Below are 27757 nucleotides of genomic sequence, written 5' to 3'. Positions count from 1 at the left end.
GAAAAATTTTAAAGATCTGGACTATCTTGAATGAATCTCAAAATATTTACTACACAATTCCAACTTTGACGGCGATCTTGGAAAGGAATCAATTGTTAATGTCGCAATCAGTTTGGCCAAAGTATTAATATTATTACATACACATATTATTAATTAATATAAGGCATACATATAATTACTGTGGATCGGTAATTAAAAATCTACTAATTATTGAAAAATATTCTTTAATGAACCGGTTTGGTAACTTTTTCTTTTAGTTTGTCTTGTAACACCAACCCATGCGCCAATAAATGTCAAAATTCTTGTCCATTTTTATTCAAAAAACATCTGGTTATCTGGACACAAACCACACATTTCTTGCGATGTCTAAGAGAAGTGGTTTCCACAAAACTCCTAAATTTAAGCCCGAAGTGAAGGTGATGAATGTTAGAGCACAACAAGCAATAAACATGTCATACAGAAAGGAGAAAGTTGAAGTGTTACTTGAACCTATCAAATCGGATGCTGATAAAAAACTATACAAGTGAGTTTTAAATTAATCCAGATATTTAAATACTGTTTCAGCCGTGAGTAATGAAGATGATAAATATTAAGGCATTATTAAAATACACCCATTGAGTAATTATTATATTTTCGTTAGGACTATACGTCTGGAGAATGGTCTGACTGCTCTACTGATATCAGACCCAAGCCGACCTTCCGCGGCCAACGAGACCAGCTCCAGTGAGGAGGAAAGCAGTGGTTCCGATGAGACCACAGACCCTGAAAGTGAGAGTGGGAAATCCACTCAGTCTGCAGCCAGTGACCATCATGGCTCAAAAAGACGCAGTGAATTCGACGAAGAAAAACTGGTAAGTAATTTGCTATTCAAGTTGTTAATGGTGCTCAGTTATTTCTATAAGTTCCTGAATATTTTTCATAGGGTAGGATGTGTTATTTTACATTCATGAAAAATAAGTTTTTAGTGAATGTATGCAGCATTCATAATGTTATTATGTAAGTGCATTCATAGTGATTGATTACATGAATTTTAAAAGTGTTTACATACAAGTCTGTTTCTTTTGTTAGGCATTTTTGCATAAGTTAAAGTTGAAGGTTTTATTTTGGTCTGGCACTTATGCTTGAAAAATTTAAGAATGAAGCCCTTTATTTATATTCATATAAATTTTATTTATATAAATCTTAGGTAATTTACTTATTTATTCTAAAGTTTTGATAAATAATACTTCATGTCAAATTTATTTATACCTAAATATAATTTATGAACATCAATCATTGTTTGTGTGAATCTAATAGTAAATAGTAACTATTCTAAATTGAAAGTCTTTATAAAAATAAACAGATTCATATTGTAATTTTTCATTATGAGAAGTGAATGATAAAATTAATGCATAGTCAAAAATCTAAATACTTACTACTAATAATACCAACTATAAGTCTAAAAACATGCTTAAACAACAACAAAAAAGTCACTTATCTAACTGATTAAAATATTTTTGTTATTCTGTCTCACAAGTTTAAAAACTATTAAATTTAATTGTAGGTAATGTTTATTGTAATATGGCCTTCATGTTATACTTGCATACAACCTTAGATGTTTAACCTTCATTCTGATCAATTGTCCCCAAAGTGTTACCTCATGCTTTGTTTGTAAATAGAACATAATTTGAAAGTTTTTTTTTTAATGTTCACTACATCTTTTTTTATTGTCTATGGTTATTTATTGTGTATTAGGGCAGAGCACTTAATGCTAGGAAGCTATTAAACGAATTGTTATGCTTTAAATCACGTTACTTTGCTGGAAATCTTTAGTTGTTAAAATTAGTGTCGGTAATTTCAATGCGGCATTTGTATTATTTACGACGACCTCAATTTCGATACTGATATTTTGTTAAAGTATTGAACGATAACGATTAATGAACTTGTGTTTTGCCGTCGTAATCGTAACAGAATTTCGACAATCGCGACTCGAACCTATTGTCATGGAAGACAAAAGTATATTAAATATTCGACTTTAATTTGCCGAATTATTTGCTAATAAACTTAATACAAACGAATTATTGGCATAAATATAGTAATCGACCAATACTCTAGTACGATTATTTAATCGTTGAATATGTTGTTTATTTTACGACCCGATTAGAGTCGACTAGTCGCCTGCAGTAGGTATATGGCCAAGTTTATAAAACCTGCTGAATAAATATCAGATATTCGTACAATACGATTATGATATGCTCGATATTTTCGGTGTGTTATATGGAAGAGAAATTCAGTAGAATAAAAATAGATAGATCCACAAATTGAAAACCGGTATTGAGATGCTAAATTTAGATATATAAAATCAGTTTCACTCTCTAAGTTCAAAGGTCTATATTATCAACTCATGGATGCCGAGTCGTGAAATATCAAAAAAAGTAGACTTGGCAGGAGGTCAATTCGCTGCTTCTCCTTTATCGTTCCCGCATAATGGAGACGTCTTGACGTGACTCTTTTGTTGGAGCCTCTATACTGTGTCTCTTGGGATCATCGGCTTCTGGTTTTTTTTTGTGCTGATTTGCCCCAAACTCTACCCTACCATAATGTGTCCACTGTCAGCTGGTCGCTTTAGATAAATCATCCATCGCCATCAGCGCCATCCACCTCTATATGCTAAGATCTCGATTCCTGCACGCTACATACTTTTACGTGGTAATATGTGTTCCAACTTGCAAGGATAAGTCTCATGAATGCTTGGAAAATCCCTTGGATTATACCAGACTGTAATCATAATCCCGACAATTTTCTTAATCGAAACTAACCACGTTAACCGCTTCCTAAAGATTTCGATCTCAATTATGTACTTGGAAAAATTGAGTCGAACATTCTTCTATGTATTTATATACTTATAACACCATTTATCGCACTATTTCCGTAATACGTAGTTCTAGAAGAGCCCACGCAACTTCTACTGTTCCTTGCCAATTTACTACTATGAGGAAAAAGATCGTAAACTCGCAGGTATTCAACCTCCTTGCATCATGACTTCCCACGATATGGATTTGTTATAGGTGTAATGAGGTTTACAGAAGATGCATTTCCCGGTCGTCTAGTTGACAACTTTGTAATAAATAAAAATGTGGTCCTCGCAGACCTGTACTCCGTTGTCCATGGCTACTCTCCAAGACCTCATTTTAAGACATATTTAAAAGATTTAGCTTCACTTCAAAAAATGCGAGAGAAGCGTACTACAATATTGTTTGAAAGTTAAAAGGAAGATAAAGATTATACTTCAAGAACATAATACGTCACATTAAATAACCAACGATGAAATGTGAAAGAGTGAAAGTTAATTACCACTAAAATACAATCAGTATAGAAAGTACTATTAATTATAGAATCTGCACACGCTTCACCACTGTCTATCGATTAGTTAAGAACTAAGCGTTCTAGGTTTTCGATATTAGATTACTGCTGCGTGCTTGCCAAAAAAGTTGTCAAGATTATAGGCAAGTTACATATTTACAAGCCTGATCACATTATTTTTATGGAAACTGTCGTGATGATGATTCATCGTATTTATCGCGGCGGCGGATTCCTTCGCGAACTCAATATTAAGGACTCCGGTTGGGTCTGAAACTACTCGGGCAATCCCGATAAATACGTTGCAAATTTTAATTACCTTTATAAGCTTCAGCGCTGCAGTTGCTCAAATGTACAGGAATTACATTCCTTTTTCAATACATTTAAACGAATCAATCATCCGTTAGTGGGTACGCTCCTAATCAGGGTGAGACGAGACAGAAAAGACAGAGAAAGAGAGAGAAAAGACATTCCGCTCTCTACGGCTCTATGCCGTATGTAGCTCTGTCACACTTCCATAAACATAATAATATTATTTTAAAACAAGGTATAATAAACTCTCAGGTCAGAGGTATTCGACGCTGTGATGGAAGTTGTAAAAATATACGCATACCTTTCGACCGTCAAATACATTTATCGTGAGTGTCAAACATCCGTTCATACTCATAAACCTTAATGAATATTAAGACTGTTTAATTTTTATCGTAAGTTGATGATGTTACTCGATTCACGGATGTCATAGGCGAGTTTGAACGATGAGGAACCGCATATCGTTCATTGTTAATGTACGTAAACACCGTGACTTATAACTATGTAATATAATGTACAATAATATACTAGGCAAATTCATATTATGCGGAATATGCCATAATAACCAGTAGTTTAGGTACTTTTAAATTCAAAATAAATTAACTGTTTATCTGGAGGGTTTGGAACCCTCTTTGGCGATATATTTTTAACCCCTAACTGCCTTGCTCCTCTACCCTAGTGACATTTCCACATCGATATTCATCAATAGAAAACGCTCAAAATCATACTTTTCGTTTTGATTCGTCCTGGGACTTAAACCTGTAACTGCTATCCATTATCAAAATGACATTTGGATAAAGAAATTCTTAGCTTGCTAAAATCGCTATTTAAAATATGTATCAAAACAATCGATTTTGAAAAGTAAGATTAGTATGTCACTGGTAAAAGAAGTAAAGAAATCGGCATCTACTGAATTATAACTCTTATATTCTGGCTCTCTTTAAGCTGTAATTGTCTGGATTTCCCACCCTTCTTACTATTATAATAGAGTTACTCATCGTTAAACAAACTATCTCACTTCTCTTATCCTTAAACGATTCCTGTTATTCCCAGATAATTGTATTGTTTGTTATCTTAATGGCAGTACTTAGTTAATTACAAGTACTCGTCATCAGTCTCTCTTAATATTTATATGGTAAATATGATAAACCTAGGAGTACTCCTTTACATAACTGGGATTAAATGATCTCACGTTTTATTTTCAGTAAGGGTCCTATAAGTAGTTTAAACCAACAGACAAACACTTTACTGTTTATAATATATTCGGATGTAACAGCCTTGCATTTTCCTACCTGTATCGAATCGTTGGTTTCCTCTGCTCGTATTTTGTTAATATGTACTCTGATTGAAAACGACGGTTACCTATTATACCCGCTCTGGCTAAGACCTTGTGCTACTTAAAGTAATACGGTAGACGTTGCCATCGTGTTATAATATTATAATAATTTTACATTTTTGTAACTGCTATAGAGCGTAACTTTAATGTATCTATAGCATGTTCAATGTGAACGCTATGGAAAACGAAATGTAATAGTTCACTACGTGACAAATCAATTGTAATATACTAGTTATCGTAAATGTATATCGTAAAGAAATTAATCAGTATAATTGTACAAATGAAATCTTTTCGTTAGATGTATAAGCTATGAAGTAATACCTAACGAGAAAAAGTTAAAGGGTGTTTAATTTTGCGTAAAATATTTTTACGTTCTATCGTTAGTCGATGGTAAACTTAAAACAAAAATAACGTTTTTTTCTATTCCTTTTCACTATTTGCAACGCTTACTCATTATTTAATGTAACATGTGTAACCAATACCATATGACGAATTTATGAAAAGAATTTACACGTATTTTGTTACTGCATCCTGAAAACAAAAGCGAAAGTATGTTAGGATGTTTGTTTGTTACTCTGTCACGCATAAACCTCCGAACGGATTTATACAAAATTTGTTTTATTAGTAGTTCCATGGACGCCTAATACTATTTATTTCACTAGATAGTATTTGTAAACGGTACCTTTGCGTTAATTGTTTTCATACAGATTGCAAAATTGGTATTCCCGGACTTATTTATTCTCGTATTATCTCTTTCGAGACACAATGCCAATAGTTTCTTTTTAGGGACCCAAAGGGTATAAACGGAACTTTATTACGGAGGCTCCGCTAGCCGTCCGTCTATCTGCCCCTCCTTCCACCTGTGTTCCACGAGACAGTTCAAATTTTTACAGATTAAGTATTTCTGCTAAAGATCATGCAACGCAACGGTTGCTCCGGCCATAAATTAGTTGGTAGTACCCACAAATAAAATTGAGGGTCAAATAAAATCGATTTGTATAAATATGTACTACTAGCTGTTGCCCGCGACTTCGTCCGCGTGGTTAGAAGATATAAGTTATGATTTATACCTGCCCTGTTTTTTTTCACATTTTCCATTGTATCTTCGCTCCTATTAGTCGCAGCGTGATGGTTTATAGTCTAAAGCCTTTCTCGATGAATGGTCTATTCAACACAAAAATATTTTTTTCAATTTGGACCAGTAGTTCCTGAGATTAGCGCGTTCAAACAAACAAACTCTTCAGCTTTATATATTAGTATAGATTAACCCCCAGTATCGTGAGTCCGACTTGCATTTGACCAACTTGTAATCCATATCTTTTTGATAATCACCAATATTCCTTTCTAAAAGACTAAATTGATATAGTTAAAACTAAGTGGCCAATGTCAATGCGACATAGGTACAAACGTGCCTCGAATGATCTCCGTATACCTCAAGAATTGCATGTACACAAATAAATTACTATTGAATGGACGATAACAGATGTTTACAGAATACAGACTGAACCATTATATCGCCACGAAATCGCTTTTGTTGCGTTCGCATAGAATTAATAGAGGATTACTGTATTTATCGTAATGATGCATTGCAATATTGTTGTTGGATTCAAGAAGCCTTGTGTTGCACCTGCGTACGTTTTGATTGTCATTGTTTTTAAAGTTTTTTTTCTCCTTCAAAGTGCTCATTGCCTGTACCACATCAACTACTACGAGGTCAACTCGTAAAGAAATATTTTTGATATTGTGGAAGGTGTGGTTAGGTTAGGTTAGGTTAGGCCATGACTGCGATAGCGGAGTTCGAGGGTTCGAAGCCCACCAGGGGTAATTGTTTATGTAATGAACACGATGATTTGGTCTGAGTCTCGATGTATGTATCATAATACAAATTTTGTTTAGTAAGAGACTGTGATACTAGATGGCACTGTGTGAAAGTTGTGGAATATATTATACCACTGGCTAAGGTTAGAACACAAAAGCGACCCCAAGCCGTATAGATAGCTGGCAGCAGCTAGCACGCGTCCACAAGAAAATTCACCTGGGAAAACTCAAGAACTAGATTTCATAAAGACGCATAGAGTAGTACGATGTAGTTATTTAGGTCTTCCCATGAGAGAATGTATACATATACTTGACTTTTTTAATGAAACATCTCAAAATTATTGTCTGAAGTCTTGCATTATTTTGGACAAAACGTTTTTGCCGTCTGTGATCGCGAATTTAAAAGACAAAAGCCAACCTCTTTAGACAGCCTTGTCAGAGAGATCCATTACATCATTTCGACTGCATCAAAAGACCGCTTGAATAGGTATAAAGAGGTCGTCATTATGTTTTTATCGTCGTTACGTTTAAATGTGGAAATGTGTTCAAACGGTTTTAGTCCGCTGCCGATGTGGAACGATACTATTATTTCATCGTACACATTCGTGACTTTTACGTACTGACAGTTTGTTGAATTTTCCAAGATATTTTTTACTTTTATGAATCCAGGCACCAGGTGCATTATATAATATTTTTTTACCATTTCAATAGATATGGACATGTAATTCAGACAGGTTATTAGAAGTCAACGCCAAAGAGTAAAACACGGTTAATACGACTTGCATCTGTCCCACTGTCGGGAAAAGTTAACTCTTATTATCCATTTTTCTGTCTAGAGCAGGTCAGTAAACTAGATAATCAGCGGGATGGATAATCACCGGTTTCTATCCATGTCGCTAAATAAATGTTGCCAACTAAAAATAATCATATAATTTAGTAGAAAACACAAAACTAACATTATGCTTTCGACAGGGTTACAACAGACGAAATTTGCTTAAATTACTGAAGAACGCGTACGAGAGAATAGCTAGAAAGAGATGCAAGATGTTAGTGCACGAGCTTTCACTCGATACGGTACGATATAGTATTCAGAATATAAACAAAAGTTGAATAAATCCGTATCGCATTAAGTAGTATCGTACTTGTAATTAGGCGGCTAGACAATGTAGGTAGGGTAGGTTGTACTGCAACGTAGGTAGGCTAGGGTAGGCTAGGGTAGGATACCTTTAGTGCAGCTAATAACTAGTTTTGATCCATAGACAACCATTGTCTTCACAAAAGGATATTAGACAAAAAGTCTGTTTATTCCGCAAGACAGATCTCCGAAAAATATTATATCCGTTGTTTTACTTTGGGAAATCTGTCTGACGGTCAACTTAGAGTTTATTAATCAAATACCCCATTTCATTAATTGGTAAGTAAATCGTACGATTTTCTGCGCTGTAACGTTTCCTCTTGACGCACACTCGGCTGAAATAAATAATAAATAAATGCGGACAACATCACATACATCGTTCTGAACCCAAAGTAAGTTGCTAAAGCACTTGTGTTATGGAATTCAGATACAACGAAGGTACCACAAACACCCAGACCCGAGACAATGTACAAATGTGAATTTTTACATTGACCCGACCGGGGATCGAACCCGGGACCTCAGAGCTAGCGACACCTTGAAACCGGTGCGTACGCCACTCGACCACGGAGGTCGTCAAAATGATTCTATAGAATCTGTATGGCTTTTACGAAACGGGGAAATCCCTGTTGGTGTATGTAGGTTGAAGTGTTGAGTTGTTCTTTTGTATGCATTGGTAAAACGAACTTCTCTTATAAAATATCCGTTATTCCATACTTTTAATAGGTATTGCATTTATGTACTCCGCTAACTTATTTTCTTTCAAATGTTTTACGCTGACGAAGCGCTCAAAACCGCTTCGAGAAAAGGAAGGTTCGGTCGTTTCGCTTTTTTTAACTCGATTTGGTTTTGTCTTGCCGCCTGATGCGACCAGCACCACTCGAAATATAGTCTCACAATCCCGTCATCATATAACTTCGAATTGCCACACGAGCTTTTAATTCGAAGGTAATTGGAACCTTTTGAAAACTTTAACCTTCTCAAAATATTTGTGAATTGCTCCAAAGATTCTGCCTTTCATATAGTACTTTCTCTTTTTACAGTCGCATAAAGGCTGTAATTGGCCATAATATTGCAAATTGAAGTAGGTAAATAAACGACTAAAATCGTACTTAAATATGTAGTAAGCCTGCAGAGTGACTGCTTTCAATTGGGAAAGTTTAGTTGAAGAACTAAAATTGAAAGCTAGGTATTCAGAAAAGCAATTTCATGTTTAATAGAGAGTGTAGACGGCTCTTTGACAGATCAAGAGTCCATTGAGGGAATTGCATCAAACAGTATGAACGTTTGTATCAAAACGTATGTTTTCTCATAATCTTAAATCTCAAATAATATAAAATAACTACCAACTTCGAAAACACACTGTTATACACATAATTTTGATTCTCAAATCGAGTTCGCTACTGAAAACATTTAAAGTGAAGGTCAAATATCCATGATCCTCATCATTTGCGGGTTGGCAATTAAAAATTCACTTCGGAATACGATTTGCTGAGATTCACTATCAAGTTCCTAATTTTAAACTCTATATTAAAACCCAAGAGTCGGGTTTTCTTTCTCATGTATCTTATTTCCCGTCTCCTTTGTACAGGCGGCATGCGCGCTATGTGTCGGCGTGGGCAGCTACAGCGACCCGCCCGACATACAGGGGCTAGCGCACTTCGTCGAACATATGGTCTTCATGGGCAGTGAGAAGTATCCCAAGGAGAATGAATTCGACTCTTTTATTAAGGTAAGAACAACTGGCTAACATTAAAGGGCCAACTATTGCCTCTTAAAGTAATTTGATTTCGGTTATGGAAAGGAGACACCGCTCTACGATATGTAGTGCTATCTTATGCTTCTTTCTAGAAATTAGATTTGATCGATGACTTCTAGGACGGCCTCCAGGACTTCGCAAGTCTCCAGAAGAATGAAAAAAAATGTACAAAAAATTGGTCATGGAAAAAAATGGAAATCGTGTATTTTAATCTTTCCCGAAAAAACTGATGTCAACAGTCACTTGTTTCAAGGAAAAAGTACACTAAAACCTTTATAGTATATAACATGTAATTGTTCTATGTAAATGATGTCAAGAATATGTAGATTATAATTATGTTTGTGTCAATTGTTATACATTACAAGACAATGGCACTATACTCTGTACCATCTGGTCCAGTAAAGTTGCCTCAATCTCGCTAGGTTCTCGGTTCTCAGGTCTCGCTAAGTTATAAATATTTACATTCACGTAAACCTCAAACATCAAAGTCCTAATTTAATCTTTCTGTTCAGAAAAAAGGCGGTTCGGACAACGCGTCCACAGACTGCGAGGTGACAACCTTCTACTTCGAGATCCAGGAGAAGCATCTGCCGAAGGCCATGGACATGTTCAGCCAGTTCTTCGTCAGCCCCCTCATGATGAAGGAAGCCATGCAGAGGGAGAGGGAAGCTATTGAGTCTGGTAAGTGGAGAGACACATGTATTCACCCATAGTACACAATACGAGTCCTAGTCAGGAAAGCAGTGAGCAAAGAAGGCAGTTGACAAGACTCTTTGCTTCGCTTCTGTATGTTGAAAAGTACTTTCAGAAAAAATAGGTCATTCTAAAAACAACTGAGACCTCTCATACAAATTTCGATCAGGTGACGACCATTTTGTATGGTAAAACCATTTTTTCTTTTAAATACTTTTTTAGAATAATAATTATATTTAAAATGATTGTAAACATCGTTTGTTTGATTAAATTTGATCAAACATACATATATTAAATAGGTATCTACCAAAAAGTTAGTACGGAGATTGCCTTGTAAGATATGGTGCATGTGCCTATTGTCTCACACAATAACCTTGTTCATCTTTCCTGATTTTATTTTTGTGTATTATTTAATAGAATTATATATTTCGTAATCTTTATTATCTGTCTCACAAGAACGCAGGAATGGATAGAAAACTTATTTGAAGAAAATATTCTAAGTGTGTACTTCAATCTTGTCAAAAACTATAACTTTTCGAAAATAGAAACTTTATTTGCTTTTGTATTCCTTATATATTCTCAGTGCCTATACGTATTGTAAACTGAAGTCAAGTAGTCAAACTATGCCTTGTTGGCTCTGGTAACAAGCATTTATTATTATTTAACCCGACATAACCAGAACCTCTAAATTGTTATTAGATAATCTTAACAACGAACCTACCGGTGTGTTAGACGGAAAGAATGCGTAAATTATGATGGATAACCAAATTGCTTCGGCATAGTTTTTGTTACGGCACATAGGTAGTTATTATCTGTTACGTATTTTGATGTTTTTTTTTGCATAACACTTAGCTTTATTGACGATAAATGTTGGAAGTAAATAATATGTGTAGAAGATATCTGATGCGTATTATATTTAGCTTGCATTGCAACATATGCTTTTATGTATTTAAGTTTTAACACCAACCCTATCAGATTTTTATAGTTACTTTCGTTTGATTTATAACTTATTATTATTAGTAGTAGTTTACTCACGACCCTGGAAAGTAGTCGGGAATCCTGATAAATACGCTTGAGTAATGTGAAAGAATTTTTCTTGACTTGGAGCTTACGCGCGGAAAAGGGATCCCATCACCAAGCATCGACAGTCACAGGAGTTCTTAATAGTGGAGAACACGACTGTCCACGAATCGGCAAACGTAGTGTGGGACTCCTCCCAGCCCGATATATCGGTGACCTATAAGAAGTGGCTGGCTCGGACTGAGAAGGCGAGGACCAAGGCCCCGATTCTGCTATTTACAAAGTCCGATGGTAATTGAATTAAATTTGAAACTGTTCCTATTTTCATAAAGCACTTTGCCAACACAATAATCGGAAATCCATTGTATTGACCGTGAGTGTCCACCCCGTACGAAATATAAAATTATTATGTTGGAAAAATGCTTAGAATAAGGTCAATTTAACCCAATTTCCATTCTTTTATCGGCCATTGTAAATAGCAGAATTGGGACCCTGGTTTTATGGCTTGGGGGAGCCCAATGTCCAGCAATGGACCTCTATAGGCTGAATTAATTGAATTGTAATTAGAAACACGACATCTAATCTATCGATTTAATTTATCAGAGTGGTATGTTGTATAGGTACAATAAAAATAATCATCAGTAAGTTACCTCCTACTGTTGAGGCCAGCAGAAATGAGGGCACAATAATTAACTTTTCAGTTCTAAATGTAGTAAATAGGTTAATATTTCTTAAGCTGTGCTTTTAACACGAATGCATAGCGGAAGAATTCGTTTTTAAAGACCATAATCGATTCTAACGTCTGTGACGACAGAATCGATTGCAGTTTAAGTAGAATTAAGCTAGCGCAATTTGTTGCAGTAGCATTGGTAGGTATTAGCTAATGATGCTGAAAACAGTCGATCTTAGTTCGGCTCGCTAGTATCATTTCAGCACCAAATCGGGAATCGAAGCAAAAACAGATTCAAACCAGATGTAAGCCTGCTGTTTAGGGTAACGTAAATAAAGCGATTCTGAACGAAGTGGTTCTTAATAACATAATTACATGTTCCAAGCGAAAACGTAGTCTTAACCAGCATTTAATTTACAAATAACAAAGGCACCATGTTGACAGTCTATCTGTCGCAATAATATGAGTGATTGTAAACAATCCTTGTTATCATAATGTGAGCTTGACCTTCTGGTGTGAAAACTAAACGAAAATCGATTTCGGGTAAAGGTTAGGTTAGTCGGTCAGGTATCCACGTCATAGTATCTAAATACATTTATGTCGCAATGAATACAAGTGCAATCTATTTATATCTATCATTCTTCGAGAGAACCTCTGAGGCAATTTGATGGTTTAACATTTTAAACTTATCTTCATGACAGACAAGGTGATGATGATCATAATTGTCACCATGTCAGCCTGGAGTCACTGCTGAGTAATGGTCCCCTTTTTCTGTTATCTTTCTTAATTTTTCTTACGTGTTACAAATAACTAAACATAGGAAGCAATTTCCTTTTATTTAAAAAAGAAGCGTTAAAAATTGTGCCAAGGATATAGTCTAGTCTAGTCTAGTGACATTTTGTTAGACTAATTATACGTAATACTTAACTCCAGGTTTTCCAAAGGATTATAGGCAATGACAGGCATCGGACGTAAGTAATCGGCTTAACAATCGCGACTCGTTGAACTAAGTAATTAATCTGTCATGCTAATGAGTGAACCCGTATCCATTGCAAGGGAAAAGCCCGCTCACTATAGAAGACACATTTGAGACAATCTTGTATGACTTTAATATTCGAGTCCTTGTCGAAAGACTTATTTTTTGTAGATTAATTTCTATATTTCCATTCATAGCTTGTTCTGGCTCGTAGTAAGTTCAAAATCATATGAAACAATGAACTCAGCATTATGCCGTTCATTGCCAGTCCGTGGTCCTACTAAATTGCACCATAACAACACTTTCTCTGGATTCCGCGTCCGCTCGTTTTTGAACTAGCTTCCCTTTTTAAAACCTTTTTTATCTCAATCTTTGTCCCTCGGGGGTTTACAAAAGCATTCACATCACTTGCGCAAGACACCCAGACTCGGACAACGCATTCGATGATTACGTTTTTTATCGGAACAGTTTCAGTGTAACTGGGCTAGCGGTATTTTTTCCTAAGCTGGCTGTGAGTAACTTAAAATAATAATAATTCTCTAAATAACTCAATTTTAGGATACACACCCATCGTATAATTCAATATTAGCTACTCTCTACTTACTTCTCAATTAAGATATTATTCCTAATGAAATAACATTTGCGTTTTTCTGTGATCGATTCGGTATCAATTCCTTTAATGTTTTCTCTTGCCGTCGAATCTGTCTGCTTCATATTAAGAATATCATTTGCACTTGAATGGTTGCGTCGATATTGTTCTTAGGAAAACGTATAAGTTATTATAAATCCAATAAATATGTAAACGGATCTATTGACACGCGATGTCTCTTACAATCCCATATTTTATGCAATACTGAGTTTGGTCGATTCCTCTTTAATTTGTCGACTTCAACATTATTAATCTGAATTTATTTAGAAATTTCTTAACTAGTTACAGATTTGCCGAAGATTTTCTCTTAATAAAGCTTTTTAAAATTTTGTCTGGAACTTGTAGGAGTATAAAAAATAAAACATATCAACAAAAAGATGATTCCTCCGATTTTTACCACAATCAGACAACAGATTGAAACAAATTATAGACGTTATTTATTTACCCTTAAACCGTCTAACGATGTCAGTTAACCTGTACATACATATATTATGCTATATTATAATGTTATTGTAAATTAACAAATACACATGACCATAAGTAGAAAGCCACAACAGTTATTGCCTTACACATTTATGACAATAGTACGTAAATAATGAAATAATTAGGTACAGCTTGAAACAAAAGTCCATGAATACAATTTAAAAGGCTAATTAATAAATACAAAAATACCTTAGTATTAGTACTGGTAAATCAAACAATGTAATACTGCTTAAAAGTTGCTGAACACTGATGATGTCTTTTATGTACTATACAGCAGACATCTTCTTTTTGTATTTTACACACTTACAGTGGAGAGAAGCAGGAAATATTGATATTTTTCGTATCCTACGTTTGATAGAGGCCAGATAATATGCTATCAATTTTAAACTAGGGCTGGGTGGTTTTCGTTGGTTATCATTATTGATCCTGGTTTACAGATGCAAAAAAGAGCGAGCTTGTCCTATTAAAAAAAAAAACAACATTTTAGTCACACGTCTTTATCGGGATTGCCCGTCTAGTTTCGGACCTAAGTCCTAAATCCAAAGCTGACACGGCAGAAGGTCGCGGTGGAAAATTTTGTCAGTTTACATCTTTGATGAGTCCATTTTCAATGTCGACCGTATCTATTGTAGATGGATCATCAATGATTGTTACGCGGAACACGTGTCCGTCGATGTGAATGCGGTAACGAGACCTTTGTTTCTTGATAAGCACGTGACATCCCATAAATAAAAATAACAGGTATTTAGGTAGAAATATTTATTATTAGCAAAGTGGAGGTCACTTTAATAGGTGCATCACTCGAATCCCATAAAATGTATGTGGTATTTAATTATTTGTTGGTGTACGAAACCAATGACTAAATTTAATTGGCAAATTATTAAAAATGTTGGCATATTGAAATCAGACAATTGTAAGTCAGAATCGCGAAAGAAGGATTCCGTACCATTGTTACCACGTTCCGTCTATAAAAACGGTTTAATTAAATGCATCCGTAAATATTTCAACTGTTTCCTATCTCGCTCCATAAGATACCTGCTGGTCACAGACGTACAGCATAGTCTTCGTATCAGTAACTCTCTTTGGTCATCATGGTGTCGATGTCGTATGGAGCATAGCTGGATCTAAACGTCGGATTATGTCAGTCCAAACGCACATACGTGTTTGGTGCTCGTAATTTGTCTTCTAAACGGAAACTATTATGAGGAACCTATGTTCAGTTGTGAAAGCGAGAGATCCCAGAACGATGTAACGTTTCCTCTCTCTTCAACAACTGCAATAATATTGCGATAGCAGTAGTCACAAGGTAAGGTACAAACTAAAGTCAAGCATACAACCACGCTAAACTCCTTTTAAAAGGCACTCACGCGAAAATATATACACGATCTTAATGAAAGCTATTTAGTTATAATTGATCTTTATTTATAGATTATAATTACAATTTAATTTGATTCCAATGAAAATGATACTTATCCGTTTATTTCGAATTAGAAAACAAGCAAGTTTTAATGGATTAAGTCATCCCACTTAAAATTACTTTGGATTTTGGACTTTGATAATACGGAATACCCCGGTTTTTCTGTAGTTATGATAAATGTGGTGTACAAAATACAAGTTTGCCTCAGTTCAATCTTTGAACTCAATTTTTTTGTGACCTTTTCATGAATTTAGTCACGAAATATTTTATGTACCTATGTGTCCTTTGTACCCATATTCGCAAATTGAAATAAAGCCGTCATCGTACCAAACGGGTGACGATTAAAAATGGAACCCTATTACTGAGGCTCTGCCGTCTATCCGTCTACGAAATCAGATATGACGCTTAACTTATTGCAATGTTTCATAATAGAGAGAGTAAGGTTAACTTGACTGTGATACAGACAGCAATACACATGACATTAATATGAATGAATAGTGTGAAATTTAATCCAATTGTCATTCATTCATCGGTCATTGTGAATAGCGGAATTGGAGTCCTGTTACTTATACTGAATTCATTTTCAGAATTCGCGATAGCCTCCCCATCGGACTCGAACCGCAAGGATCAGCTGCTCTCCAGCCTGTTCCCCGAGGGCCACCCCGCCCGCACCTTCACTTGGGGCAACATCCGGAGCCTAAAGGACGACATCGATGATGACGAGCGACTCCACAAGGCGGCGCACTCGTTCCGCAAGAGACACTACAGCGCGCATCGGATGACTGTAGCTGTACAGGTAAGCTGCTTACAAAATAGATTGGTTTTAAGCAGATTTTTTAGAGTTCTGAACCCAAAGGATAAAAGCTGAAACCTATTCCCTAGGAAAACGCTGCGCTCTGTTCGTCTGTTACCAGACTATATCTCATGAATTGTTATAGATTAACAGTGGAATTTTTCCCACATGATGTTCTGTTGCTGCAATAACAACATTGAAAAGGTCAGAATTTGATGCGAAAAAAAATTGTTTTTCTTTAGTTATTTTTCGGGATGAACTCAGCGACGCTAATGTTCCTTTTTCTGTTTACCATGGAGCTTAAAAAATAAAGTTACAGATAGCTTTAAAAAAAACGTCTCTCATCTCTCATCTCAATAAATTACAAAAAAAGAGTATTTTTGAAACAATGGGTTGACAAGGTGAATGGGTTATTGAATATCACAAATAATGTGACACGTTGAATGGCATTAACCGTCAATGTTTATTTGTTATGTGTATTGAAAACTAGTGACCGGTCATCGAAATCTCGTCTAAAAGTTCGGTTCACCTATTGTATTTGTATGACCAATCAAATATTTAATTTCAATTAAGTTTGACATTGGATTTGTTTTATTGAAAATTAAATTAGATTTTACCTACGTATTAAAATCATCTGGAACTTGCGTGTTTTTTATTCACAAAGAACAGGCGCTATATTCGCAGTTCTCTTAATAATCTTAGTGTTAGGTTAGGCTAGGTCAGTCCTGTTAGGCCTGTCTGACCATCAGCCACTAGACTATCCCAGGAACTCTCGTATTTGTACGGAACCCTCAATGTCACTAGTCTAGTTCTTTACCGATTTTTATAGTATTTACTTATTAATACTTATTTATTTGTGAAAATTTTACTTCCATTGTCGAAACCTTTTTTTTTCAGAATATGACTATCTTCTATACTAGGTTCGTTTTACATTTACAGTCACTTAGCCTATCTCTAAGTATAAAACGCCAATTTACTACCATCAATTATTCAACCAATTTATTCCAGGCGCGTATGGACCTGTCTTCACTAGAACAGTACGTGGTGAACACGTTCGGCCACATATCGTCGAACAAGCTTCCGTCGGAGGACTTCAGTCCTTACTCCTTCAAACCCGACACGGTCACGCCGGAGTTCAGAAGCATATACTATGTGAAACCAGTCGGTGATACCACTGAGGTGAGAGAGCGCATTTGGTTTGCTAATCTGGTGTGTTATTGGGTGTTGAAAGAGATCCCGATGAAAAATTGTCTTAGTTTTTCAACCCTGAGCTCGTTTTGCGGTTTTATCTGTTTTTTGTATGACCCCAAAACTTTGAAACGTTTTGTTGCCAAAGTTTTTATCGAAAAATTGTTATCGTTCGAATATCTGGGATTCTGAGATTTAAAATATTTTCTATCAATCCAAAAATCTACCGGTTACTGTAACTGTATCAAACTTTATATTGCAGGTACATTTAACGTGGTGTATGCGCTCGTTGCTTTCGGAGTACGAGTCGAAGCCGCACCAGTACATATCCTACCTGCTGGGGCACGAGGGCAAAGGCAGTCTCCTGTCATATCTCAGGAAAAAGTATGTATGCGTTTTGACTCTCACTTTGCGCGCCCGTAATCGTTACGACGTCGCCTTATATAACGAGCGGTGACCGGTCGCCGCGTACTCCCCAACGATCTCAAGCCCAATTATCACTTTTTACTACTATGTAGAAGTTTTAATACCTCCTTTGAAAAATTCTCTAAAATAGATAGAATAGATATTAAGAGAAACAAAAAAGGTCTTTAAGCATAGCACATTGCAGTAGCACAAAATATAGAATGCTTCCTACGTACAAATAATAACATTTATTAATATTTATTATTATTACCATAGAGTATGGGCACTTGGTATCTACACTGGCAACTCCGAGAGCGGCATAGACTACACATCAATGTACAGTTTATTTTCCACACAAGTTGTACTTACCAAAGACGGATTGGATCACATCGACGAGGTAACAAATAATACAAAATGATTTATTACTTAATTATATTTTGCTTTAGATTTTATATATAACCTTTTATTACTACAGGTACTGGAAGCAATATTCTCATACATTAGCATGCTGAGAAAGATTGGACCTTCGGAGAGAGTATACGAGGAAATAAAGGTAAAACATACATTACACATATACATAGAAAATTAACCCTGTATAACGCTTAGTAGACTACACACTAGGTATCATACATTTTCATACACATGCCAAAATTCACAAGCAAATTTATATTTTTTGATTAACTGACTGATTACTGCCGCATATTACACATGCGGCATGCATTATATCACAGCTAATTATAATTGTTAAAACGTGTAAAGATTAACAGTTTTCTAGTTTAGAATAATATGTATTACGGTCGACATAGGCACCTTCTTTTCCTATTTGTCTTTTTTTAAATAATATATATCTTCTTTAAATATATTCCTATTATAATTCTTGTCCAGACAATAGAGGAGACGAGTTTCCGCTTCGAGGAGGAGTCTCAGCCCGCAGAATACGTGGAGACCTTAGCAGAGAACATGCACTTCTATCCACCGCAACACTACATCACCGGCGACAGGCTGTACTATAAGTATGATCCTAAGGTACGGTCGTGATGTTAGAAGATCAAGTGAAAGTAGATGCGAAGTTATCACGTAACTAGCGTTAAAGTTACCCGAAAACGATGTATTTCTAAAATATTCTCACCTTTCCAGCACTGAGACAGGTAGAGCTCAAGTTTTTGGGATTAATGTGCAGATTTTTACTATACGCTTTAGTTTAATACGAATATTAAGATATATTTTTTAAGTAGTACGAAGCTAACTTCTGGGAGTTCAGGTTCAGACGAAGATAACTCATTTGCCCGTAGAAAACAAAAATAGAAACTGTATATTTTCAAATTATCCTAAAAGCTTTGCAAACACATAAAATTTCTTTGTGACCAAATATCGTAAATCATAAATTGTCTGCTACTACTCCTGTCCTAAACCTGAAACTCAGATCAAGCATTCTCGAGTTTTTTCTTTCACCTTCTCTAAACGTATACCCAAGCTTTTTCAGCCATCTTCTCTAAACTTCTGCCTTTCCGTAGGGTATAAGAGAGTTACTGGATTGCATGCGCGCGGACTCCGTGAACATCATGATCCTGTCCAACAAGCACTCCGAGCCCATCTCGTACGACTCCAAGGAGAAGTGGTTCGGAACCGAGTACAAGAAAATGGGTAAGTGTAATTACCAAAGAAGTTTTCCATTTCTCTTTCGAATTTTCACCGAAAAAGGTTGTAAAGGAGATTTACAGACATGTATTCTGGTTGTCTAGAGATGGGTCGATAACTGGCAAGTCTGAATGAGGCTAGCACGGCACCGTAGATATTGTTACGAGAAAAGGGGAGTCCTATGCCCGGCAGTGGGAGGACAAAGGCTGTGATGATGATGATTCTGGTTGTTAATACAATTTAGTTAGACAATACTAGTCAGTTTGACTTACTGGAGACGCCCAGAAGACAATTTTATCATTTTTCTATAATATGGGTTGATTGTGAAGCCCTTAAGTAGTGGCTGACTATATACATAGTCAGCCACCAACAAAAGCAACTCACAAGCGACTATTAATACCACCGTTTTGTTTCTAACACACAAACATGTTTTTTCTACTCCAGAAATCCCTAGCAAATGGCTAGACCGTTGGCTCAACGTGCAACCGTTCTCTCACTTCCGTCTCCCAGACAAGAACATTTACATAACGACAGACTTCACGCTTGTCCCGCCGGACCCGGCCTACGTGGACGCCGCCCAGGAGCTGGGCGTGGACCTCAAGAACAGCTCCATCAAAGACATACACAAGAAGGTCGAAGTCAGTAATAGAAAGACGAAGACGTTGAGTCACGGAGATTTGATCGCTACTGTTAATAACTTTAGGTAAGAATTTGGTTGGCAAACTTATAATAGTGTTTTTGTATGATTTAATTTATATTTATAGAAATTTATAAATATCCAGGCACCAAAAAATCGGGACATAGATTTAACTTTTCTGGGGGAAAGTAAAGTATGCGCTTTTCTGAAAATGTTATTAAATATGGGAATGGGGATGTTGACTAAGTACTAAAAGTAAATCTAAGCGTTGTATTTTTTTCTAAATCACTAGCCTACTAGATATACTTTTATTAATAGGAGGTAATATTGTATATAATAGGAGGATATACTTTTATTGTCGTAGACTACTAACGTCCTAAAGGACACCTAAACTTAATTCACGTAATTTCGAGTTTCAAGAATAACAATCGATTTCTCCGATACTAATAGTATCTTTAACTTTTGACGACCTCCGTGGTCGAGTGGCGTACGCACCGGTTTCAAGGTGTCGCTAGCTCTGAGGTCCCGGGTTCGATCCCCGGTCGGGTCAATGTAAAAATTCACATTTCTACATTGTCTCGGGTCTGGGTGTTTGTGGTACCTTCGTTGTATCTGAATTCCATAACACAAGTGCTTTAGCAACTTACTTTGGGTTCAGAACAATGTATGTGATGTTGTCCGCATTTATTTATTTATTTATTTATAACTATAAATTAAATGTACCAAGCAACTAATGTATTCTATCTGACCTCTAGGCTCGACCAACCTAACCTGATCCGCAAGAACCGTCACATGGAGCTTTGGTACAAACCGGACTTCAAGTTCCGCTTCCCCACCGCGCTGCTGTACTTCTACTTCATCACACCACTCAGCCTCAAGTCGCCCAGAGAGTAAGTACTACTAGCTTATCAAAGTGGCATACTGTCACATATATGAATGACACTTTAAGGTTTAAAGAAATAGAAATGGAGATTTAAATAGTACTCAGATGTAATATCAGTATTCAGTCACAGCACATCTTATTGGTAATGGGTAATGTTTCGAAGCAAATTGTAATTATTCAAGTTAAACTTGAACGTTAACTTCACAAAAGACGTTGTTTTAAAGATTCGTTGTTTGTAAACTCGCCTGTATGTCTGGATGATGAAAGTAGCCTATCTGTTAATTCAAGGTTTCAACTACCTCTTCATACTTTATTTCATCAAAATCGGTCCAGCTTTTTGAGCGTGAAAGATAACAAACATATACAAAATGAAGACAAGTACATTCGCATTTATAATATTAGCGTGGTGTCTCTTTCACAGTTCATGTCTTCTCGATCTTTGGACAGACGTGTTACAACAGGGTCTTAAAGTAAGTTCCTGTTCTTTTAATTGAAAAATGTACTATAATTACCTATATCTAATCTCACGTGTTAATTTTTAGGAAGAAGTATACCCAGCGAATATGGCGGACCTATCTCACTCGTTATACGTCGGCGATAAAGGACTCACTATGAAAGTTACGGGATATAGTCAAAACTTACATGTAAGTATCTTTTTTTTATGCAATGCGTCCATACATAGTATACTTAAAGTTGCCACTTGGCTGGGCAGAGGCAGCTTCAGAATCCAGATTTTCTCACGATGTTTTATTTCACCGTTTTGTGAGTGTTGCCTTAGAATATGCAATTAATAAAGTATATATCCTTCGGAGAAGTCACATTGGTACTTTGCTTGCGTTGGGATCGAAATTGTGACTTAGGCACATAATCCATGCATAGACAGAGATAAATAGAGATATAAGCAGGCAAAGTCTTCTATAAGCATGTTGTTTTGACTCTTACAATTTCTTTATAGTCCAATAATGCTATAACGATGCAAACCCGGTACATAACGTACCTATTATTTGTGTTGTAGTTGCTAGTGGAGCTGATAACTCGTGAGATGCGCACGTCGACGCAGAACCTGACGGGCGCCATGTTCGAGGCGGTGCGGGAGGTGCGCGCGAGGACCTACCACAACGTGCTCATCAAACCGCATAAACTGGCCAAGTTAGTATTCCTTATCGATTGTCATACATATATCTATAGTCGTATATATTAATGATGCTTTTTAAGGTCATCATAATTAACGCGAGATCTTGTTGGTTAAAGATTACATTATTATCATAAACAGCCCAAATGACCTAAAAAAGTAACTGGCTTGGTCAATTATTTGTGTATAAATAATAACGGTTATCTTATTTGAAACGTGACAAAAATTGAGATTAAACGGCAAAATTTTGTGATTCAGTATGAAACGAAAATATATTTGCTTCATATATTCGATGAAAGCACCTCTTTATAAAAGCCATTACTACCAATGAACCACGCAGTCTAACATAATTTATTTAATGGAAAACATATTTATTTCTAATTCATTTAAAAATTGACCCTTAAGAAACAGTTTCGCTATCCGTTAAGTAATTTAATTATTACTTTATTATCATACAGAGACGTCCGCATGAACCTCCTGCTGAACCCCTACGTGTCGCCGCGGGAGAAGGCCTCCATCATACACAACATCACGCTCACAGAACTCAAACAGTTCAGCGACAGGCTGCTGAGCAAGATGTACTGTCAGGTGAGGAATACTTAAAAAAGGGGTTTTTTTTTACTTTGTTTGGAGATCGCTCGACTTTGTTCGTTTCGGACGACCCAGCCGCCGCGTTTGCTCATGATCTTCATGTGTGAACTTGTCAAGCAAACCCGATAAATACGCGTAAGTAAACCGTTCTTAAACAAGTATGAATATGCCGTACGAAAGTTATAATAATAAAACTTTCATACAGGACTAGAACCGGTATTATGTTTTTTGTATTTGAAAAACCTTCGCGTAGAGATAGTTAAATTTGTGTGTGCTGTTCAAAGACATGTCTGTGTTTCAGATGTATGTTAGGACAAAAAAGGAAGCACTTTGCACAAGTGTCATAATGTGCGTAAGCTCCCCTCAACGAATTTATTGTTAAAAGTAAAATGTGTGATTTCGTATTGTTCAATAGATACTGATGCAAGGCAACATCGCGTGGCACAACGCTGTCAGGATATCTGAAAACGTTCTCAAGAATATCAAATGGGAAGGTCTCACGGAGGAGGAAATGCCAGAGGTAAGGACTCTAAAAAATATCTCATATTTATGTGAATAACTAAATGAAAGACTATAATTATTTAAAAAAATATACACGTCATATCTTACAACCCCCCTTGTGATATTTCGTGATTTCTTTCAAATCCCTCCCCTTTCAAGTCTCACGTGATTAATGGCATAAAGGTATACAAAAGATTTTGAGTTCTAGGAACAGTTCACTCTCTATTAGTTTACCATATTTCTTCTGATTATTTCATAGATCTTCTGATCCCCTTGCGTCGCTGGTTACTAAATTTCTTTCATTCTTGCCTACAAATACAGATATTTTCCCGCTTTATTATTATACACTCAGTTTCGTGTTTGTATGTTTTTTTTTTCGTTCCGGTTGGATTTTTGGATGGCTGATATTTTCAGGTTAGCTTGAAACCCGATGACAATGCTTTTGCAACTATAAAACAGTTGGACCGAGTTTGATAAAATTTTAATAGAGTGACATTTAAAACGTGGCTATTTTGTTCTTTTTTTAATGCTCTTTTTACAATATATATTATTATTGTCTACCAGGTGCAAGTCCACCAGCTGCCCCTGGGCGAGCGCAAGATCCGCGTGCTGAGCCTGAACGAGGCGTCCACCAACAGCATCATCACCAACTACTACCAGGGCGAGGCCACCAACCCGCGCGACACCGCCACGCTCGAAGTGCTCATGGTCAGAACATACACATATCTTAAATGTTGACTGTATAAAATTTATACAGTCAACAAACCGCACGGTTTATACTCAATCATGACGTCACGCTTAGGCTTACAAATTAAATAAAACGTATCTATAATTGTATAATAAACTAAAAGACGGACACTGGAAATAAAGATTGTCATCATGCCTATTTACTTACCACACTGCTCTCTTACATAATGATGTCGTCTACAGTTGCTGATGGAGGAGCCGGTGTTCGACAGCCTGCGCACGAAGGAGCAGCTCGGCTACAGCGTGTTCAGCATGATGCGGTACACCTTCGGAGTGCTCGGCTTCTCCGTCACCGTCAACACGCAGGTCGACAAGTTTAGGTAAGGCATATCATGTGGATTAGACCAACTTGATTAGCCGCCATGTTTGGTTACCCTGGCCCTGATTGCTCAATCTAAGTGTTAAAAAACTGACTGAGAATTGAATATACGATCTCTGATAGATGTTTGTTTTGTATCTTGAGTCTTATTATAATATATTTAGAATATAAATGAATGTTTTTATAAATGGTCTAGGTACACACATACATAGTATTGTTCTGCATGCATAGGTTTAAACCGTGCAGCTGAGAGTAGGTGTGAAAGAATAAAAATGCCCATTCTATGCACTGACGCATAGGTCTCAGTTTTCATACTCTTTAAATTTGAGCCTTATTCTATAAAACTTAGTGTTTACTTTACCACACAAATTTCTTTAACACTGTAAATTATTCATGATTAAATACGATTGTTCTGTGTAGCGTGTCGTACGTGGACACGCGCGTGGAGGCCTTCCTGAAGAAGTTCGCTCGCGACATGAAGCGGCTCACGGATAAGGCGCTGCAGGCCACCAAACACTCGCTCGTGCAACTCAAACACACCACCGACTACGAGCTTAAAGAGGAGGTATTTATATACGATATATATAATACTAGGGAAAAAAAACTAGATGTTGTTCGATTTTCAGACTTATGAGTAAGAAAATTTAATAAGAATCGGTCGAAACAAACTCGGCGGTCTCTTTAAAAGTCCAGACAATTGTCAAGTATCTTGTTACTGACACGTAAAACATTGTCTCTCTTATGTACCTATTTTGATTATAATTATTTGTTTTGAAATAAATAGTCAGTGTGCGCGCGAGCGGGAGTAGCAGTCATCTTACAGGGGAAGTGCGAGGCGCGTCGTACGCACCGCGCTCGGTGCCCGATCGGCCGGGCAGTCAGTTTTTTGTTAAGCGCGCGACAGGACGGCAACTCTCGCTCCGCTCACGCTGCTAAAAATTACTTGCTGGCTTCTTACTTACCATCTAACGCTAACATATCTCTTAAACAGATTTTTATTTTATTTGGCTCTAAATGTGTTAATTGCACTTGTTTCAAAAAGTACTGGTTTAATTTTTATAATAACTATCACGAGACTGATGAGACTGATTCATTATTAAATGATGCAACGGTTTACTCACGCGTATTTATCGGGGCAGCCCGACTAGGTTCAGACAAAACCGGAGTTCTTAATCATGAGCTGACCCCGCCGCTTGCGGTACGGAAGTACTGGTTTAAAGTTAAATGTTTCGGTCTAAATATTGTTTGTGTTGGATAGTCGATTTATTGATAAAGAATAAGAAAATATATGCTACGATCAATACGAGTTCAGATAAATGAAAAACGTTGCATTAAAAATGACATGGCGCAGGCTGCAGGCATGGTTAGAAAACAAACACAATCTAAATACTAATGATATTCTATTGTTTAAGGTCGAGAGGAATTGGAGGGAAATTGTAAGCAGGGAGTACGAGTTCCACAGATTATTTATGGAAGTAAGTAATACAAATTTATCTTTAATAAACCCTCATCCTTGTAATCTTTTATTGCTTCAAAGTTAACTCTTATAAATGATAATGATAGATTTTTACTCTATCTCTAACAAGTACGTTTCGTGTTCAGGCCGACGCTATCGAGAAGATTAAGTTGGCAGACATCAAGAGCTGGGTCGAAAACCACTTCTCTACCGGTAACAAGTCGCAGTTCAGGAAACTCTCTATACAGGTACGAACTTCATCTAATATATAATATTATCGTGTCATGATGAACGCAATTGAATTACTCCGAAACGGCTCATAAAATTTTGTGTGCGTATTGGGAAGGTCCGTGAATCGGACAACAATTTTTATACCGTTTTTCATGTGGTAACAAGGTTTGTTGGGTCAGCTAGTACTCATTTTCAAATTACTTTAAGTTTATATGGTCATGAATTTGATGGGTCACTTCAGCCATTTTTACGGACCGCTCAGAGTTGCGAATCTAACTATCACTTGATAGGCTTAAGAGGTTATAACTAAAGTTCCTGTCTTATCATACAGGTAATGGGTCACAAAGCCAACAAGAGCAACGTAACGGCGGACACGGACATCCAACCAAAACATTACGACTTGACGTACCTAGACGCGAGCGAGCCCATCGGCGACACCGCCGAGAACAACGCGGACTTCATCAAGGACATCCGGAACTTCACAAGCGACCTGTCCATCATACCCATACCGAAAGTAGACCTCGGGCTATGTTAAAGTGAAATAACGCCTATTACAATGCAGTAAGGTCCATTTTTACATGTTATATACCGAGCTAAACCGTTGTACGATCTTCAGTTAAGTGAAACAACAGATCTGTTGAGTAATTGTGGTAATTGTAGGCCTATTACAATGCTTTAAGGTCGATTTTTGCATGCCATTTTCCACTTTAAACCGTTGTACGATCTTAAGTGAAGTGAAACAATGCCTAAGACAATGCATTATGGTCCATTTTTGCATGCTTTTACCGCGTTATCCGTTGTATGATCTTAAGTGATACAAAAACACTTATAACAATGCATTAAGTTCGATTTTCGCATGCTATTTGCCACGATAAACCGTGGTACGATTTTAAGTATTGTCGTTCTTTGCTTGCTTATCACTCTTAAACGGTAACACGCATATCATTATGTTATTGTGTCCTTCAGATGCTTTCCATGTTTCCTGTTAAATTCTGTTCTATTTCCATTGATTTAAGGTATAAATTTCTTTGTTCTCTAATACTATTTCGACACGCATAATACAGAAATAGTCAGTGATATGTAATAAGTTGTTTGATTGTAACTAACTTTTATTTTCTAGTTTAATTTTCTAACACTTTGTGATAATATAATGATATGTGTGTGGGTAACGTGGTTTCGAGTATATTTCATTTCACTGGACAGATCATAAGCTTGCGCTTATATCGTAGCCCGGACTATCACAGGTCGCAATTGTTACAAGAAAATCGTTATTCACTATGAGACTTGAAAGAAATGTTGGCGTTGAGGAAACGAAACGACACTACATTCTGTCTCGCTTGCACAATGCCAACATCCCTTTCTTACAAACTCATAGTAGATACCTTTAACGGATGTATTAAAATGAAAAAAATGCGTCTAATATAAGGTATTTCCTCTTCAAAAGACTAGCCTTCGCAACCTCCTAATTTAATGACATTGTTGACATTAGCTATACTTGACTGTTAAACCTGTACAGTGTACTAATTTTATTCTAAAAACGTTAACTAGGTTTTTTATTGTTTTAAAATGGAAGTGTAATTAAGGCTCTAGGTAATAATACCTATAATGTATATAAAATTCTAAATAATACGTAAT

At 36.4% G+C, this 27757-nt stretch overlaps 1 protein-coding gene across 2 annotated transcripts; it reads left to right on the top strand.

The window, feature by feature from the left end:
* Window positions 1-251: 251 nt before the first annotated feature.
* On the top strand, window positions 252-27565 carry LOC113503180 (nardilysin-like). Of its 2 annotated transcripts, XM_026885011.1 has the most exons (25): window positions 252-523; window positions 641-851; window positions 7775-7876; window positions 9526-9666; window positions 10206-10374; window positions 16189-16397; window positions 17403-17573; window positions 17845-17966; window positions 18264-18384; window positions 18463-18540; window positions 18873-19013; window positions 19502-19631; window positions 20070-20328; window positions 21018-21152; window positions 21567-21615; window positions 21688-21789; window positions 22161-22294; window positions 22736-22865; window positions 23284-23388; window positions 23934-24077; window positions 24300-24436; window positions 24856-25000; window positions 25848-25910; window positions 26038-26139; window positions 26454-27565. In XM_026885011.1, exons 1-25 carry the CDS (start codon window positions 291-293, stop codon window positions 26655-26657), a joined length of 3537 nt encoding a protein of 1178 aa, XP_026740812.1. In that variant the 5' UTR covers window positions 252-290; the 3' UTR covers window positions 26658-27565. The 2 variants fall into 2 exon arrangements, with proteins under 2 accessions (XP_026740812.1, XP_026740813.1); XM_026885012.1 differs by lacking the exon at window positions 7775-7876 and having other exon boundaries at window positions 253-523.
* Window positions 27566-27757: the final 192 nt, after the last annotated feature.

Source organism: Trichoplusia ni, chromosome 18, assembly GCF_003590095.1.
Source record: "Trichoplusia ni isolate ovarian cell line Hi5 chromosome 18, tn1, whole genome shotgun sequence".
In the NCBI taxonomy this organism is placed as follows: Eukaryota; Metazoa; Arthropoda; class Insecta; order Lepidoptera; family Noctuidae; genus Trichoplusia; species Trichoplusia ni.
Note: the sequence above shows the minus strand (reverse complement) of the source record. Positions and strands in the feature narration are given on the sequence as shown.